Source organism: Hypomesus nipponensis, chromosome 5 (genome assembly GCF_054491055.1).
Source record: "Hypomesus nipponensis isolate SF chromosome 5, ASM5449105v1, whole genome shotgun sequence".
NCBI lineage: Eukaryota > Metazoa > Chordata > Actinopteri > Osmeriformes > Osmeridae > Hypomesus > Hypomesus nipponensis.
Window position 1 is genome coordinate 6,161,093 of NC_140365.1, and position 18,083 is coordinate 6,179,175.

At 44.5% G+C, this 18,083-nt stretch overlaps 3 protein-coding genes across 10 annotated transcripts; 2 read left to right on the forward strand and 1 right to left on the reverse strand.

Moving 5' to 3' along the window:
• Positions 1 to 42: 42 nt before the first annotated feature.
• Positions 43 to 3,142, reverse strand: dpagt1 (dolichyl-phosphate (UDP-N-acetylglucosamine) N-acetylglucosaminephosphotransferase 1 (GlcNAc-1-P transferase)). Its single transcript, XM_084698378.1, has 9 exons — positions 2,780 to 3,142; positions 2,558 to 2,678; positions 2,233 to 2,446; positions 1,972 to 2,118; positions 1,670 to 1,754; positions 1,370 to 1,558; positions 1,150 to 1,237; positions 918 to 1,073; positions 43 to 817 (listed from the first exon to the last, which is right to left on the reverse strand). The coding sequence occupies exons 1-9, from the start codon at positions 2,932 to 2,934 to the stop codon at positions 752 to 754; spliced, it is 1,221 nt and encodes a 406-aa protein (XP_084554504.1). The 5' UTR covers positions 2,935 to 3,142; the 3' UTR covers positions 43 to 751.
• A 173-nt stretch (positions 3,143 to 3,315) lies between these two features.
• Positions 3,316 to 16,039, forward strand: c2cd2l (c2cd2 like). Of its 8 annotated transcripts, none has more exons than XM_084698371.1 (16): positions 3,316 to 3,389; positions 3,872 to 4,030; positions 4,443 to 4,863; positions 10,884 to 10,979; positions 11,089 to 11,208; positions 11,486 to 11,596; positions 11,685 to 11,798; positions 11,950 to 12,052; positions 12,155 to 12,281; positions 12,461 to 12,525; positions 12,691 to 12,815; positions 12,994 to 13,165; positions 13,325 to 13,432; positions 13,539 to 13,672; positions 14,141 to 14,363; positions 14,610 to 16,039. In XM_084698371.1, exons 3-16 carry the CDS (start codon positions 4,507 to 4,509, stop codon positions 14,858 to 14,860), a joined length of 2,106 nt encoding a protein of 701 aa, XP_084554497.1. In that variant the 5' UTR covers positions 3,316 to 3,389; positions 3,872 to 4,030; positions 4,443 to 4,506; the 3' UTR covers positions 14,861 to 16,039. The 8 variants fall into 8 exon arrangements, with proteins under 8 accessions (XP_084554497.1, XP_084554501.1, XP_084554496.1 ...); XM_084698375.1 differs by lacking the exon at positions 3,316 to 3,389 and adding an exon at positions 3,539 to 3,756 and having other exon boundaries at positions 14,141 to 14,327; XM_084698370.1 differs by lacking the exon at positions 3,316 to 3,389 and adding an exon at positions 3,540 to 3,756.
• A 1,317-nt stretch (positions 16,040 to 17,356) lies between these two features.
• Positions 17,357 to 18,003, forward strand: h2ax (H2A.X variant histone). The gene has a single exon (XM_084697867.1). It carries the CDS (start codon positions 17,419 to 17,421, stop codon positions 17,845 to 17,847), a length of 429 nt encoding a protein of 142 aa, XP_084553993.1. The 5' UTR covers positions 17,357 to 17,418; the 3' UTR covers positions 17,848 to 18,003.
• Positions 18,004 to 18,083: the final 80 nt, after the last annotated feature.

An 18,083-nucleotide genomic window follows, 5' to 3' on the forward strand; every position in this document is an offset into this window, starting at 1 on the left:
TAATGGTTTTTTTGTACGTAAAAAACAAACAAACAAAAAAGATTTAAACGTTTGCACTGAGCAGTTTTATTTTGTCCATTCCATGCCAAGAGCAGACACAATAACGTTTTACAATTCTTGCCTTTCTTCACCAAGCAGAATATGTCAGTGTCAAAACACATGAGAGGTTCACATAAGGAAGCTTCCCAAAACATTTGTATTGAGAACATATTATTTATACATTTCATATGAGCATGTCCATACATATAAATCTCAAGAATTAACCAATGTCAAAACACCAATGTAGGAAACTTCCACCTATCCCTTCAACTTACCCTACTTAGGTTTTCTTAGTATCTAACTCCCACACCAGATAGTATTCACTACTATTCCCAATCTCTCCCTATGAAACCTGTTCCAAAAAGTATTTGTATTCAATATAGACTTCGGACGGGACGGGCGTGGACCTCTCATTCCTTTACATTGGTTTGATTGCTTTTCAGTGCTTCATCCACAACTGCAAAATGTTTCATTCAAGATACTGATTCTTGATTTGATCTACTGCTGCGACCCGGCAGTATCCTCTGTCCATCATCCTGTTTACTTGACTGGGAAGAAGAAGGGAAAAGAACCCCTCTAAAGTCTTGTTGTAAATGGGCCAGTCTCAAAAGTTGTAAAGGAGAGGTAAAGCAATAATCGAAGAATCAGTCAGGTAGCATAAGAGATGAGTGTTCCAGTACTGGCATCACTGTAGTCTCTCAGCCTTGTCTCTCTAGACATCATAGAAGAGTCGCACCAGATGGTAGCGGATTCCAAAAGCCACAACACTCCCAAACACCTGTGCAAGACAATACAAAATAGAACATGTTCGGTTATAAAATGTGCCAATGTTAAGAAAGACATTTTCAAAGTAACTTCCAACTTGAATGAGCTTGTACCTGTATGAGTAGCATGATGGTTGTGAGGTTTCTCTCGTGAGTAGGTCCTATAAACTTAAGCACTAGATTAATTAAAGTCATGTTGTTACACTCCACAAATTCGTCATCTTCTTCCTGCCCCCTCTGTACCTCCAGCAACTGCAGCGTCTCTGCCACCTGGTGGACACACAATGCATTACTAACACATAACATTTTCACACATTAATATCAAGTCACAAGTGTAATGGTTTACCTTTAGTATTAGGTCTCCTAATTTGGAAAGGTCCTTCCTTTTGAATTTGGAGTAGCTCATTCCTAATTTTCCTGTGTCTGGGTTTAGTCTTTATCCGTCAAACAGGTGGAGGATAAAAGTACAACCAGGTTTAAGAATACAAAGTGTAATCTGAAAGGTTGAACACACCTAATGAAGAGAGAAGAGGAAGGAAGAGAGTACTTTCAAACACCCACGTTACCTGGGGAGACGGTGCCTGGGGCAGGGGACGATGTGGAAAAGCTGTGGCAGTGAGTAGACAAAGTTGACCACCTGAGGGATGAAGAAGAGCAGCATGGTTTTGCTGAAATGGCCCAGGATGCCCACCACAGCAAACGTCATCCCAGCAAAGTAGCAGAACGTGTCGCCCACAAACACAGACGAGGGGTACCTGCGATAGGATGCGATCAAGGTTGAACTGTAGTTTCAGAGGAAAGACTTCACGGGTTGGGTTTGGCAAAGCTGACCATATGCTTTGTAGGTCAGAAACGTTTTAACTCACCAATTATGGTAGAAAAGTGCCAAAGTGGTGAAGAAGAATGGTAGCATGAAGTACAAGGAGAATACATGGTCGTCCTGGTAGTCTCCTGTGTTAGGGGAACAGTGACAAGAGCAGGTCAAGACGCACCGTAATAACACAACTTTATACAGCACTTTGATCAGCATTGGTTGCTTTTTAATGTGCTTTATAAATAAATAGACTTGACCCTCACATATACAGCAGTCAACTTTGGTTGTGTACACAGTAGACAAATAAAGAAACCAAAATATGTAAGAAGGTTCATAATGACAACAGCTTCTTACCGCCCAGCTCCAGCAGGTTGAAAATGATGATGGAGCCGGAGATGAAGAGAGCCTGTCCTGACTCGATACCGTTGATGCCCGCCAGGATATTGATAGCGTTCGTACAAAACACTGCCAACATTCCCATGTAGACGTAGTAAAGAATCCCTACACAGACAAAAAAGTAGCATTCAAAACACGTGGCTTGAACATGGTGGAACACGGTATACTGCCATGTGACACAGTACAACACATGGATAGACCCCGTATCATAGCACTCACCCAGATCCAAGTGCATCCCCAGCAGGACTCTGAAGGGCTTGGGCACCACGATGACTGTGTTGCCAAAGTTGGTGAAGTAGACCATGAGCAGAGGCAGAGAGGCCATGGTGGGGAGCAGGAGCTTATGCCTCCAGCGCAGGTTCAGTACGTCATCAGCAAAGCCCAGGAAAATCATACAACAGATGGCCAGCAGGGCACCGATCAGCTGGACAAACTGATGAAGACAGAGGGAGTAAATATCAACAAAATGATTGGAGGCACTGTTTTCTGAGAAGCTCAAATGCTTTGGGATAGTAACAGATGGGGTGGCTCCTCCTGTGTTCACCTCATCGTGTGGGAAGCCCATACACTGCTCTCCCACAAAGCAGCTGAGGAACGGCACCGGGATGAAACAGAACAGGATGATGAGGAACACCGTCCCACTGATGACGCCTTGAGACTCGGGACTGCAAAAGGGATGAGGGGAGAAAGAGAGAGAAATGTAGAAGAACACTCACTCCTTGTGTGTGTTCCGTCTACAATTAAGCGGGCCGACGGCAATACTCACATTTCCTTTTTAGAAGTTTTGTTCAGGTCCATACCATACAACCTTGCTGCGATGAAATGATCTTTGAAGGCTGGAATTAGTTTGATTGTGGCCATGCACCCAAGTGCAGACATACAACAGTTGATGACAATTGGGAGGACTGGAATCGGTGACATTGTAAACAAGGTAATATTACACTACAAGTTCGACGGCAATCTGATATATAGGATAGGGTAGGGTAGACGACTTATGTCTGAAGAATACAGCAAGCTAGCATAAACCTTGCAACAATTGTATAGCCTAGGCCGACGAACATTCGTAGACTACACTAGTAGGGCGGCATAGAACAAAGCATACAGAGCCGTATAAACATGCCGCTGCATATGTCACCAATTGTGTCGTAAGTAATATGCGTCTATAACTCATGGCTAACAATAATCCATATACGGTAACTACCAAAGTGCAAACTCGCTACGTATATAGGCAACTTGTCCTTGTTTCTAGACGAACATTGTTGTTCGTTGAACAAATTCCACGTCTGCTTCCGCAAATGCAATAAAGGCTGCGTTCAAAAAAGTCAAGCGTTGCACACTGTACCCAACCTGAAACCGCCTAAGAACCATAGAGTATGGTAAGAACTAACGTTTATCGATAGTAACCGGTGACATTTTCGACTCTGCCATTTCAATGTGTTTGTGACAACAACGGAGAGAATTCTCCCAAATGATGCACATTGTTGCCAGGTTCCCTTAACAGGCTCCTTAACTACGTTATAAATCTACACGATAAGGATGCCTTTTCAATGAAGACGCATTATTATTTTATGCTATTTTTACAGTTTGTATTCGCATCCCTCGTTGAGATAGAGAAGCCCAACAGAGAAACGCTAGAGTGTGTGGCACTTTAAGTGTATTGGTTGTGCACGCGTTGTGGCACGGTTTGACAGCTCCACTATAGCTTCTGCGCATTACCAATGCCGACTTTGCACTGGATCGGAGGTGGGAGGATGGGGTATAATACAATCACAATTCAGTGTTTTTCTTATTCAGTTGTCTACTTTAGTGATGGTTGAAGTGAAATTATTATAGTAATAATTTACGGAAATTTCTTAAGGATTGATCAACTGCAACCACCGAAGATGACACGTAAAGTCTTGTTGTAATACATTCGGATTAATGTTGTTACAATGCCTTGATCATGATCAGCGAGATGTTGCCAGCTACCGACATGTTTCTATTGATACCAGATAATACCATCAAAGAGAATAAAACGGTACGTATAGATTAATTGAGTTAATGTTAAGTTGTTGGAATTTAGCTACGCACGGCATCCCTAAATTCGCTGTATGTTTTTATGCATGGTTTATTTCTGCATTATCATCCTAATGTGTTAAATGCCGACGTCGCTCCGACATGCACATGCAGCATTTTGAAAGTGACCTAGTCTACCGCACAATTTCATAGTGTAGGCCTACTGTAAACACTGTCCATACGAAACTCGGTGTAGGTGATAGATATAGCCTACTCAAATTCACCACAAGTATTTTCTTAGTCGACATTTATTTATCTCACGTACACAACTAGGCATAATTTAGCGATTTCTTCATTTCTCTTCGTCTTGAAACATTGTGTAACATGTACAGTCTCCGTCATGATTCATCATGTGGACCCACTGTTCTCCGCAGGCATAGGACAGTTCAAGACCTGATCTTTATCCTGTGATGATATGAGAGGCCAGAAGAGTTGGTGATGATGTTAAAGGACATGAGCTGGCTGTGTCTGGTGGGGTTGTTCCTGACCTCCCTACTGATTGTGTTGGCCTGGCTGGTCCAGTACTCTTTAGCACTACTGCGCCTCAGGAGCCCCAGATCAGTCACCCAGAGCAGGGGGGACACATTCTGGCAACTTCCCTTCTCCCTCTCCCACCAGACCCAGGCTGGGGGAGTGTGGGGGTCCCTGTTAAAGCTCAGATTTGGACGAGATGAACCAGCATCTGAGGCAGGGGTGAAGGGCCTGCTTGGCTCTCTGTTCTCCTTCAAGTCCTTCCGGGAACACTGGCAGAAAGCTTGGGTCAAAGCACTCAACGAGCAAGCTTGCAGGCACGGGGTAAGTTTGTTACATTGTTGTTGGCTACACCGTTGTTGCTAAGCTCTCCAGGCCAGTCTAACACAATGGTTTTGACGATTCATTCGGAATAATATGACCGTGAGAAAGATTTCGCCACCACCAACTTTGAGAGACGGTGTGTGTAGGTACGTGCATGTGGATGTGTGTGCAGTAAGTGTGTGTAGGCAGTGATATGTAAATCATTTCACGCTGGCAGAGCTACTCATTGGAGGTGTGGGAGTCGGAGTGTAACAGCACTGAGAGGCAGGTTCTTGCATAACCACAATGATTTCTAATGCACATCAGCGGGGAGAATATCCCGCTCAGTCTCACCCAACCACAGTAAAAACATCCACTTGTTATTGGCGGTGAAGATATCCCAGCCTACCTCCTACTGCATCAGTGCTTGCAGGGCTTCATTCTCTCTTTCATTCTCTCTGTGGCATGCTGACTGTTTATAGCAGACAGACGTCAGTTCTGCAGACAAGAGGTCTCTAAAGGTCCCTTTCCCTTTTTCAAACTGATGCCTTTAATCTCTGTGTATCAAAGTGGGCTACTCAGACCGCACTGTGCGTAGGGACACACATCTTTTACCACCTGCTCCCCCCCCCCCCCCCCGTCCCTTTACTTCCTGGTGAGTTAAAAAGGGTCTGACTGCAATAAATAAATCCTGAATTCTGGTTTCATTTTAATAAAAGACTGAGTACTTTATAACTAACCCACTACTGAGGTCTGTATACCCAAGATCTAAGGTATGCATTTAAATGGCTGATTATTATTGTTTTAAGACTATTCCTATGTAGACTTTTCTCTGAGTCAATGATTAAATCGAGCCCCTAAGGTAAGATTCAAAGAACGTTGTGACATGGGCAAGCTAGACGTTTAACATTTTTGCAGTGTGTGTGTTACTTGATGTCTGTCAAGTTAGGCTACTCTCTTCAGCATAGCTCAGCAAGGCTTCAGTACTGGATGAAGAGGGGATACATTGTGTTTGGTTGTGCAAACAATGTGTAAAAGCATTCTAAATGATGCTTGCTCACATGATTTACAATAATTTTCAAATATTGTTTTAGAAGTAGCAGTTCCGCAGCCCATGCTGTTGTAGGGTTCCTGGCTCACTTATGTAATTTATTTTGCTTAAATTCCTCAGCTGGCAAGGACCGAGAGACAGAATCAAACTGTTTACCCATGTGCTGTTTCATTTGTGAGCTGTGGATAAGAGCCAAGTCAAGTAGATCCACATCATGCTCTTCATCACAACAAAGTATCAACAAGTCATCACAACTGCTTTTCTCAAGCTTAATCCATGTGATTGGATGAAATAAGGCTTTAAGGCTGAGAACCCTACTACAAACAGCCGACGTGTTCATTTTTTACAATTATTTTGTGGTTGAGGATACGTGATTATGCGTGTAACTCTAAAACCACATTTACGTTTAAGCAGTTCGCACAGACTTATTTCTTCCAACAATATGTTGGGCCTTCAAGTTCCTCGTTCCATGTTTTTTGTAGTGTTGTCTTAATATGATGACCTTACATGAGCCTGTGTCAAGAGTTCTCTGCTCTCACACTTATACTCAAATTCACCTGACCCGAAAAACCTGCCCAAAGGTTTTTTTTTTGCTGTGTTGAACGTCGACTTTAAGGTAGCCAAAGGCCAGTCACATTGTGTCTGGCTCTCAACTTCTCCCACCAGCTCCTGCCACCTGCCAGGCATGTTGCCGTTACCACTTGGAAAATGGACACCTCGGCAACAGCCTAGACCATGGTGTCCGCTACTCACATTCGGCGCTGACCTAAAATTCATCACGATTATGTTTCTGCATGGGGTAAAATATGATCTCAGGTGGAGGAAAGAATAGCATCGGAAGAGAAGAAACGTATGGCATGGGGTGGTGAAATGTGAACCCCGTTATATTAATTTAAAGTGCAACTCTGTACATCTTCTACTGATGTCATCTTGAGATTGTATTGCGCACATGACATGCCACATTGTAGCACTGAAAGATGAGCTACATACATCGTATCTCCACATGTGACTGGGGAGATACCAGAGTCACAGTGTGGTAAGAGTATCTCCCGTGTCTGACACGGTGTCGAGCCTTATGAGACGCTGCCTGTGGGAAGCTAGGAGGAGTGGTGTGTGTGTGTGTGTGTGTGTGTGTAAGTACTTGTGTGTGTGTGTCCACTGGCATGGATCTGGTAGGAGCAGAGTCGAAGACTTCCTCCCTACAGACTGAGCACCAAGGGCTGCAAGCCATTGTGTCGGCTAGCGTGACAGCTGGGAGTTTGATAGTATCTGACAGGGCGCGAGGTCCACTTTCCTCCTCCCCTCTCGTTCATCCCCTACACCCCCCCCCACACACACACACACACACACACCTCTGAAGATGCTTGACCAGGACATTGGAATGCCTGTTAAGCGGACACACAAACACAACTCCACAGTGCCATTTTAATCAGATTAGCGGTGTGCTGTTAGAGTCAGGGGGGCTGGTCAGAAGTGCTTATGTCTGACCATGTGGACGGGAGAGTGGTCTGTCCCTTGTCATGAGAAGAAGGTGCTATGTAAGCTGTTTTGAGGATGGGATGAATAAACCAAACTGAGAGCCTCACACGAGATGGACATGAACTGGATTCCAATTCCATCATGCGTTTTACTAGAGACGATCTTGAATTGACGACACTCCTCCGGGGTGGAGGCGGTGGGAGCTGGATGCTGATTGGGAGATGGAAGCACATGTGTTCCGCCATACAGTGTCGTCCGGTCCACCTCCGGTTCGATGATGATTTACGGGGATCACTAAGAAGATTTCTCTCTCTCTCTCTCTCTTTCTCTCTCTCTCTCTCTCTCTCTCTCTCTCTCTCTCTCTCTCTCTCTCTCTCTCTCTCTCTCTCTCTGTAATCCAGGGATTTGGCGTTAGCCCTCAGCACAGCTGGTTGTGTGTGACGATGTCACCAGAAGGACGTTCTCTGGGAGCACACACACATATGTGCACACACACACACACACATACATGGACCTTGCACATGGCTGGATAATGCAGAGACCTGATTACAACTCAGATACAGGCGTATTACTCACACTCCCTACTCACCAGCACATCAACATACAGACCACAGGCTGCCGCGTCAACACTACAGCCCTCTCGCCGTCCGCATGTGCAGTTGGTTACTCACATGGCATTCTTCTGCTGACTCATCCACACCATTCTGCAGAGTAGGACCCACAGCCCCCGGGGCCCTTACAATCATGATCGTAGCTCCACTTCACATGAAATAGCGCGGCGCGCAGTAAAACTGCACTGTTTGACACCGCAGTAGCACACAGACCCTGTTCCCGAGGAAGCCCGTTAGCGGCGTGTGTTTGGATCCTTCCTGCCTCACCTTGGGACAGGATTTTGGAAGGCTCCGGATCAAAGAGAAGCCGCGGAGTTGTCTGCGACTGATGTGAAGCGCATGGCTCATTTATCCCGATGCCAGAGGGAACGTCTCAGGCTCTCTGCCGGTCCTCAGAATATCCACTGACAAAAGTCGGTATTTGATGTAAAGGAGCACACACATCAAGGGGAAATTGATGATTGTGTTCACAAAGCGAGACTTCTGAACTGTGACACAGAACAAACCTGGTTTGATCATGTAATGATGTAAAATGCTGATTGTTTGGCACAACGTAGGGTTGAAGGATGTTCAGGACTGGAGCATCGTGTTTGTCTGCAGGAGACAAGGATCCCTGCGGGTAGGCTGACGGGCACATCTGTAATGAGTCTGGTAATGAGCTCAGGGTAAAGGTCATCCTCTCTGTTACTGAGGCCTGATTGGACCGTACATGCCCAGTGTTTGTGATTTGATCGACTGAGAGGCTGTACCTTGTTTTTTTTCTTTTGTAGAATCTCGGGGATGGAAATATTGTTTAGGGGATGGAAATATTGTTATGGTTGAACTGTTGCAAAAACAGCTATGGAAGTAGATTGTAATTGCTGAATAATACAGAAAATGAATCATGGGTGATAGCTGACTGCAGGAAAGGAGGATGGTCTTTTATTTTCACTATTTATGCTTTACATCTGTCAGAGAGATTTGGTTTACACATCCTAAAGGGATTATTTGTTGCTGGGGAAAGATGTTGTTGGGGGAGGCACTAAACTAGGACGTGAATGTAGTTTAATAAAGAAAGATACAGTATATTGGTCCACAAGCTGTTTGGAGCCAGTTCTTATCCAAGCAGGGCCAGAGGATCTGGAGTGACAAACTCAAAATGACATCACAGATGTCCTCAGGAGCCTCTATCTAGTGAGACCCCCTGGAGATACGTCTACCCACACAGTGGTGGATCACAAGGACAAATCAGCGCCTGAAACAGTCACCTAGTCATCTCTCTAGAGAGAGGAAGAGAGACAGAAAGAGAGACAGAAAGAGAGACAAAAAGAGAGATACACACATACATACAGGCATCTCTCTTTTCTGTCTCTGTGGAAACTCCACGAGGCACCAGGTGCACTGCCAGCCAGTCATGCTACACATCATATTCATTTCAGATGATGCAAAGAGAACGTTTTCATCCTGCAAGTGTCTTTGCCATGTACTAGGATTGATACACAGTATATCCTGTATTTTGATTATGATTGAATATATTTTCTATTTTGTCACCTTGATACACTCCAGCATTGACAACAAAAATATATGTTTAATATTGAATTATTCTATATAATTATACAGGAATAGGACTGTAAGACGATTATCTTGCTAGTTTTCCTTTTGAAGCAGTAATGATATAATACCAGTCTGTATTTAGCCTGTATTAACTACACCGTGTGATCAGACTCTTTAATTGGCCCAACACAGTGGAACTACGGATGAATAAGCACGTTGGAAGACCAACCCCAGCTGAAATACACTGCAGGTTGGATGGGTTAGTCATGTGACTGCAGTGTGTCAGCACAGTCCGGGCAGCATTTATTTGGGCCTCTTGCCCTCAAGGTTTTCACAGTCTGCCCAAGCTATCACTACATATACACACACACAGCTATAAACACGCACACACACATACGCACATACAGCTGTGCACCATCAGCCCCTGCCACCTTTGGCCCTTGCAGGTCTGTGTGATGGACATTGGACTAAGACATTGAGGAAAACATGCACTGACAATAGGAGATTTGTTCCCTTTCCTATTGTCTCCTGAGTCTGGCAAAGCTATCTCTTGAAATAGCCTACTGATCTTCAGACAGTCAGATTCAACCAGGGGTCTTCATTCAAGTCATAGCTGGGGCCTTGCCTGTGGCACTAATTTCAAAGTCTGGCAAAAATCTGATAAAAACAAGACGACAGCATGACATGTAGTTGTATCAGTTAGTTTGATACTAGATGACTGATACATGCCATGAGGATGACTTGGGCTGTGAGTCTCTGGTGGTACATCATCCTTCTACTGTACAGCGATGATGTTGTTCTATCCAGTCAGGTCATGTTAAGAAACCTTCCTCCTCTACCGTGTCTTTTCTGCTGCATTTGTAGCACAACATATGTTCCATCTTCTTGCCAATTGTTCCCAGCTCTTGCCAGCACAGTGCACCCAACCATAGCTCTCTGGGACTGAAGCTTTGTCCTGCGACAATATGGAGCATCCATATTTTTTTATTTTAAAGTTCTGTATTGTGTGATGTCTTCTTTTGAAGACATGCCAGTTCATGCTGATCAACTTTTGACTCAACATTTTCTTATGTTCATTCAGTATTTCAGTATCTCTTTAAAACTTCCAACAGCAGAGGATTACAGGAAAGCATATCAAGTTAATGGTTTGAGAAGTAATGTGTTTTTCGGATTGTACGTTTGACTGCGGAATAGGCTCAGGATTATTTGCGTTTTATAGTCAAAAGTGTCATGATTAAATTTAAGCAGCTTGATTAACCTGGCAAACTGTGATATAATCTTTATTGTTGCCATGGAAGATATTTAATGTGATTTCCTAAGTATCTCCTAAGTGCTCCTAAACATGTTAATATTGTATTGTTTGTCAGAGTTCCATCCAGATCACCTTTGACAACAGTCTCCAGCTTCCTGCTTCAGCTATTATAGATAGCGTGACCTGCACAGACCAATCAGCTCGCAGTATGGTAAGGTTACTTTGAGACAGTTTTCATTCAAACTTGCTAGAGTTGATTTTAACAGTCTCCCACAGTCTAACTCTTACATCTCAATCTTCTTCTCTTCTTTCCTCGCCAGGTTTTACATTGTAATTGTGCCGTTGACACAGTAACATTTCCAGTGACAGTCACTCAGCAGTCACCCGCAGCCGTTTCCATGGACACCTACCAGATCACCATAGAGCCAATGCTGGCCCAGGTATAACCCCATCACCAGCATCTTTGCATGTAGAACTTTGCATGTCTCTGTCTCACCACAACCAGCTGAGTGTCTACCTCACCTGGCATTGTTATGCAAAACTGCAATTTGACTGTGACTCTGATTTCAATGTTGCATCATTACACTTCTTGTATCAGTGCTGTAACCATCGTATGCAGTCTACATACACTGGAGTCTGAATGTGTCTAGTAGCTCCTGTGTGTCCGGAGTCCAGTCCCTTGTGTGTAACAGGTGTCTGTTTCCCCATTTCCGTCAGCTGGTGGTGTGTCTGGAGGAGGTGGAGGAGGAAGGTCTCCTGGTGACCTGGACCTTCTCCAGGCAGCCCACCTTCTTCCTCACGGTATCTCCACGCAGGCTCCAGAGGGAGGTGAGAGGATACCCATCACACACACACACCTTCTTTCACACGCTCTGCTGATACCTGTGGAGGCTGTAACGCGACGTTCCTCACCCAGAACAAGGATGCCGAGGCAGACCTGGAGATGATTGGAGAGCTGGTGGAGGACACTCTCTTCAGCACCCAGCCAGCCATGATACTCAACCTGAAAGCCTGTGTCTCCAGTCCTGCGGTGAGCCACACACTCCCATCATGACCAAACACCAGTCTGTGTGGCAACTATGGAGAGAAAAAACAAAATCCCAAATGAATGTTCAATGAGAGCCCCCTCCCCCTTCCCCCCAAGGGCTTGTCCTGTTGATCTATTTCTATCTGCTCTCTAGTTCCCCAGAGAGCGTCTCCAAGGGGATCTGACCCCCCCGTCTCAGAGCGTCCCCATACAGCGTCTGCTGCTACGCCAGCTCAGGGCCACGTGCCTGCGAGGAGGTCAGCCTTGTCGCTTCCCTCAGACACCCTCACTTCCTGTTAGCGTGCCGCTGGGTCTCCACAGGGGAGGGCTGACGTGTGTGTGTGTGTGTGTGTCTGCAGGTCAGTTATCTGGGGAGATGTGCTGTGCAGTGAGTCTGAACCAGCCCTCCACTGAGAAGAGGACCCGCTTCCTTCCCAGGGCCGTCAGCCTTGCAGCCTCCCTGGACTGGAGTGAGGATGTCACACTGTGAGATAACAAACAAACACACACATACACACATACACACAAACAATGGAACACTGAACTGGAACAAACGATAAGGGCTGCACTGAAAAATGTAACCCAAATAGTTACTGCAAATACCAAAACACAATGTTTTTATTATGTTTACACGAAATGTCTCCTGATTTCTGTGTCTCTGGCAGGGAACTAGGGCCAGAAACCAAAGAGCTAAAACTACGACTGCTGGAAAGGAACAGCAAAGGGGAAAGTAAGGCAGCTTTGAATGTAATGATCATTTAAATAATATACTTCATCTGGGTGATAAGTGATTGACAGGTAAATTGTGTTATGGAGGTACTGTGGGGCATGATAGATGGAAGCTTCTAGACAGATTACACACCTGTCACATATTCTCACACGTCTTTCTCTCCAGCAGAATTCTTGCCTGGCCACGCCTCCTTAGTCTTGGACCTGCCACGGAGAAGTCCTATTGGACAGCATGTGCTGTCAGTCAGCCATGGTCATGGCTTGGCACCAGTTGCAACAGTCACCTTTGAGGTGAGCAACACGTCATATGTACAGCTCGATGACCACAGAACACTACAAAACACGACATTATTATTATCCAGTGTAATCTAGTTGTATTTTTTATGACATGATGAAAACATAGATACTGAAATGATTGCAGAGTTTGGTGTAGGTGTTTTAACATGGAGTATATGGTCTGTCTTCCCAGCTGCAGCTCCTAGAAGTAAGGGACCCCCGTGGCAGCCACAGCGCTACACCCCTGCGCTCCTCTCACACCCCGACAAAGAAAGTGGACGTGGACCGTACCATCATGCCGGATGGCACCATCGTCACCACAGTGACCACCATCCAGTCACGACCCAAACTGGACCGTAAGATGGGTAGGTGCATAGAAATACACGCATATCCTGAGATAGGATAATAGTACACTATATGGGGTAACAAGGTCTACAATACATAAGGGACAGATTGCTTGCTGATGCTGATGACCACGGTGATGTGGACAGTGATGTGATGACTGTCCCTCCCTGCTGCTCCAGGTGACTCTCCCTCGCGGTCTCCATCCAAAGTGGAGGTGACAGAGAAAGGACTCACAATCCTCTCTGATGGTCTCCATAGCGTGGCCGGAACCAGCCCCACCCCCAGCCGTGAGTTCTCATAAAACTCTGACCACCTCTGTATCTATACTGCAGCTTCCACAATGTAATGTTGTATGTGTGTTTGTGTGTGTGTATATGTGTGTGTGTGTTCCAGTAGAGAGTCCTCTCTCCAATGGTCTAGACCCAGTAGCTGATACAGCCATCCGGCAGCTGACGGAGTCAGCCAGCAAGGTAGCTAGGAAGACGCCCACTAAAAGAAGCACACTCATCATCTCTGGGGTGTCAAAGGTCAGAGCCCAGGGGTGGATAGTCCCACGCTGCTGTCAGCCATCACAGCAGTAAACACCTGCATGTCAGCTGCTGACATAGTTAAACCTTAAAAGCATTTTTTGTTTGACTGGGCATCACTGGTAATGTCCTCTACAGCAGAGGTCTTCAACCCTGGTCCTCAGGGCGCCCCTGCCCTACATGTTTTAGATGTTTCCCCGCTCCAACACACCTGATTCAAATGAATGGTCGTTAACAGGCTTCTGCATAACTAGATAATGACCCATTCATTTGAATCAGGTGTGTTGGAGCAGGGAAACATCTAAAACGTGCAGGACAGGGGGTCCCTGAGGACCAGGGTTGCAGACCTCTGCTCTACAGCAATATGTGGTATTGCTTCAAATCCTCATGCGTCGCTATGTGATTCTACAGCTCTCTGTAGCTCCCCAGAGTGATTTATGTCTGTCTCTTGTGTGTGTGGATACCCAGGTTCCCATCTCGGAGGATGATTCGGCTCTGTCAGTGGGCTACGCTGCGGCCATGGATGCTGCCTTGCAGGGCGGAGCCTCCAACCACTATGGGGCGGGGCAGCACCAGGACCCGGATGAGACCACGCCCTCGGACGTGTCGGAGCGGCCCTCGGTAGACGACGTGGAGTCGGAGACGGGCTCCACAGGTGCACTAGAAACACGCAGCCTCAAGGACCACAAAGGTGCCAGAACCTCAAGGCTACTGTAACCCACTTCTGCTATGTGATGAAGCTACTCCTTTGTCTTTGTTAAGGACTCACGCTGACTTTCCTGCATTCGCCAATTTCATAAAATATGTACGGAGAGAATTTGAACGCGGCTCCATTTAAAATGATATTTGCCGTATCTGTCGCATGCATGAGACAGATGTACAGTAGTTCATTTCTGTTTATTGATCGTGTCTCAAATGACCCACATCTTTCTTCCAGTGGGCTTTCTCCGGAGCGGGACCAACCTGTTCTTCCGCAGAAGACACAGACAGAAGGACACCAGCTTCAGTCAATCCCACGAAGACGTCTCCAACCTCGGAAGCAACTCCGCCTCCGCGGCCACCATTAGCCGTAAGAAATCCGGCAGCTTCTCTCGACGCCTCATCAAGCGCTTCTCCTTCCGTTCATCCTCGAAGTCGAAGGACAAAGCCAGTGCCACTAATGGAGGGGCAAGCACAGCAGATAACTGAGGGCACTGAAGGATTTGGAGGTTAAGCTGCTGTATCAGAATGGATGATTGTCTGGGCTCATGTTGTCTCTGTTCATCCTGAGTTGGAGACCTTAACTTTAACAGTTGATGGAGGCAGGACACCCAAGGTGGGTGGTCACTGGTTTTCTCGTCAAAGCTTACCTCAGAGTGGAATAACACTGCTCCTTCGAGGAAGATAATGGAGAGAATTAGTCTGGAATCACACAGAAACATATTTAATTTAAGAAGTCCCTGCTGCTCATTGGATTGAAGGGAACTAGTCAAAACATAAATAAACTTGAAGATGTGGGAATGCTGTTGGCCCCATTGAGCAGAAGGGGGCAGTAAAGGAAGATGGCCTGTGAAATTGATAAGAATTGTAAAATATATATATATATATATATATATGAAAAGATCTTCTTGGTTGCACTTTTTTGAACTTTATCTGATTGTTTACAGCAATTGAAAGCTTGTCCTTGTGTTATTTAAAATTATTTGTTTATTTGTTTTTTCTTCTTCTTTGCTCTTTGATCCGACTCTTTGAGTCCTTGTGTACCCCAAATATTGAGTCATGGTAGTTTCAGTGTGTAGTACAAACTTGAATAGGCGTGATTTATTTCTTGCTTAGATAATTATAAACATAAAAACATAGTGGATGAATAAATATTAACCATCAGTCTTAAGTTGATAATATTGACTTAGTGTCTTATTCAATTTTTTATGATGTTCATAATTATAATCTCTATAGAAAGCAGAATGCTTTCCTCTGCCTGTGTTTGTATTGATTTTCTCAGATCATGTTGTGACATTTTGAGGGTGACTTTTTGGGAAACACCTTTGTTTAATTTATACCTTGCTCAACCAGCCTTTCAATAGGGTTAATGTAGGGGTTTGAAGTGAACAATTTTGATCAGAACAGCAATATTTATTGAGGATATGCAATCCCTTGATGAACAAGAATACTTTTAATAATTTGGTCGTAATTGTTTCAGGTAGTTGAATCAGGTAAATGCTTTAAGTGATCGACACAGTTTTCAGATTGAACTCTAGATGCAAGCGGTTAGCCCTTGTTTTGGCTTTGCAATGCAAGACCCCTTCCTCCCTCCAGGACACATGACCTGCCCCTCATGATGAACATATTTGACATGTATAGATGTACATAAATAGTTTTCTCTCTTTATTGGTATGTGTTTTGTAAAAAAAAAAAAAAAAAAGATATACAAAAAAAGGAATATTAATCCATGTACATCTTGTCAATAAGATAATGCAGTACTTGTGTATTTCAAAACTGCACAATGTAACAAATTATTTTGACTTCCTCTCAGAGTTTGTATTGTTTCCCTACAGTATATTTGATGTTACAGATAGGGAATGTCATACTATTGGAAAAAAGGGAACTTGTCAACCCCCGCCCACGTTTTAAGTAGAATTTCCAGAATTGCATACTCTTTGCATATAACACAAACAATCTTTGTTGGTGCTAAAAATCTTAAATAATGTATTGATAATTTACAAAATTTAAAAACGTTGGCTTCAGCATACACATGCTCCTCGTGCATTTGCTGGCAGTCCTAACTTGGTTTGTTCTATAATGAGGGGCATTTAAAAAAAGACGAAAATCTTGAAATAACTTTTCATATGTTTGGAGGCAATGCTTAAAATTATCATGTTTAATTTATTTTAAATAAATTATTTTTTAAACTCACTGTAACTTGCTATACTTTGTAGTTTTATGGGTAGAGACTACAAGGATCCCACCTCCGAAGTTGTATTCAATGACAGTTACAGAGTCATTAACAAATGCAATAGCTTGTGATGACCCATTCATTTCTAGCTCTGAATAATGTTAAATGGGAAAGAAAGAAGACCAAATGAAACGGGCGACTACAATGTGAAGCGGTGAGGTGGGGGATGATAAAGGGCTGATAACAACTCTTGGGACTGGAAGCAACATTTGGGAGAAACAGTTGGTCTCCTCCTCCCGGATGGGCAATCCACTAACCATGTTTCAGCCAAGTTTTAAGAATTGTGCAACTTTTAGATGTTAGTGAAACTACTACCACAACCACATTCGTGATGATGACAATACTTGGCTGGCTGTTTGTCATGCTTTTACAGAACCTAAACAGCATGGTCGGGAAGTGTGGACCTCTCGCGGATAGTAGAGAATCTGCACGTTTACAAATTCAAAATAAATAACTAGTTATTTACAACAGCATCCCCACTTGAAATGTTTCCACTAATACCAATATGAGAAGTTGATTTTATACTGTTTAAGGGGAAAGTATGTTAGATTACATTAATTGATAAAATATCTGACATTTAAGACGTGGACATTACGTTTAACTATGATTGGTTTAACACAAAACGACAACCAATAAGTAAGGAGTTGTGTTGACGTTAAGTTCACAGGCCAATCATAGCACACTTTCTGCTCCAATAACCAATAAGAATCGAAGGCGGGACCAAAGTAGCGCGTTTATATTCTTCCGTAACCGCGGAACTATTTATTCATTACTTGATCGGCTTTGAAGAAGCGGTGGTGCTTAACTGTACAAAATGTCTGGAAGAGGAAAAACTGGAGGAAAGGCCCGTGCCAAGGCGAAGACCCGTAGTTCCCGCGCAGGACTGCAGTTCCCTGTGGGCAGAGTCCATCGTCTGCTGCGGAAGGGAAACTACGCTGAAAGGGTTGGTGCTGGTGCTCCTGTTTACCTGGCTGCTGTGCTTGAATACCTCACTGCTGAGATCCTCGAGTTGGCTGGCAACGCTGCCCGGGACAACAAGAAGACTCGTATCATCCCTCGCCATTTGCAGCTCGCCGTTCGCAACGACGAAGAATTGAACAAATTGCTTGGCGGCGTTACCATTGCCCAGGGCGGCGTCTTGCCCAATATCCAGGCTGTTCTTCTGCCGAAGAAAACCGGACAGGCTGCACCAAGTACTGGCAAGGCGGGAAAGAAGGCCTCCTCTCAGTCTCAAGAATACTAGCAAGCTAACTAGTTAGCTAGTAACTAGCTAGCTGCAAGACGGACTAAACTTTCGAAGTCGACATGCCCCCTCACTGGTTTTGCTAGATTCAAGCTCACCTCTGTTCCTTTTTTAAGCGCATGTTTTTTTGGTTGCAATAAATGCGGTTTTATACAACTCACTGAGTGGCTCTGCTAAATGTTTCACTTGCCGTTGTTGTACTGTAGGCTACAAATTTAAGACCAAATGTATCCAAT

Bases quoted from the DNA above. Each gene is read 5' to 3' on its own strand.
- dpagt1 (XM_084698378.1), bottom strand. From the start codon at position 2,934: ATGTCACCGATTCCAGTCCTCCCAATTGTCATCAACTGTTGTATGTCT. The intron at 1,238-1,369 runs GTAACGTGGGTG...TGACGGATAAAG, and splicing joins CCCAGGCACCGTCTCCCCAG to ACTAAACCCAGACACAGGAA. The intron at 1,074-1,149 runs GTAAACCATTAC...TGTGTCCACCAG, and splicing joins TAGGAGACCTAATACTAAAG to GTGGCAGAGACGCTGCAGTT.
- c2cd2l (XM_084698371.1), top strand. From the start codon at position 4,507: ATGATGTTAAAGGACATGAGCTGGCTGTGTCTGGTGGGGTTGTTCCTG. The intron at 11,597-11,684 runs GTGAGAGGATAC...TTCCTCACCCAG, and splicing joins CACGCAGGCTCCAGAGGGAG to AACAAGGATGCCGAGGCAGA. The intron at 13,433-13,538 runs GTGAGTTCTCAT...TGTGTGTTCCAG, and splicing joins AACCAGCCCCACCCCCAGCC to TAGAGAGTCCTCTCTCCAAT.
- h2ax (XM_084697867.1), top strand. From the start codon at position 17,419: ATGTCTGGAAGAGGAAAAACTGGAGGAAAGGCCCGTGCCAAGGCGAAG.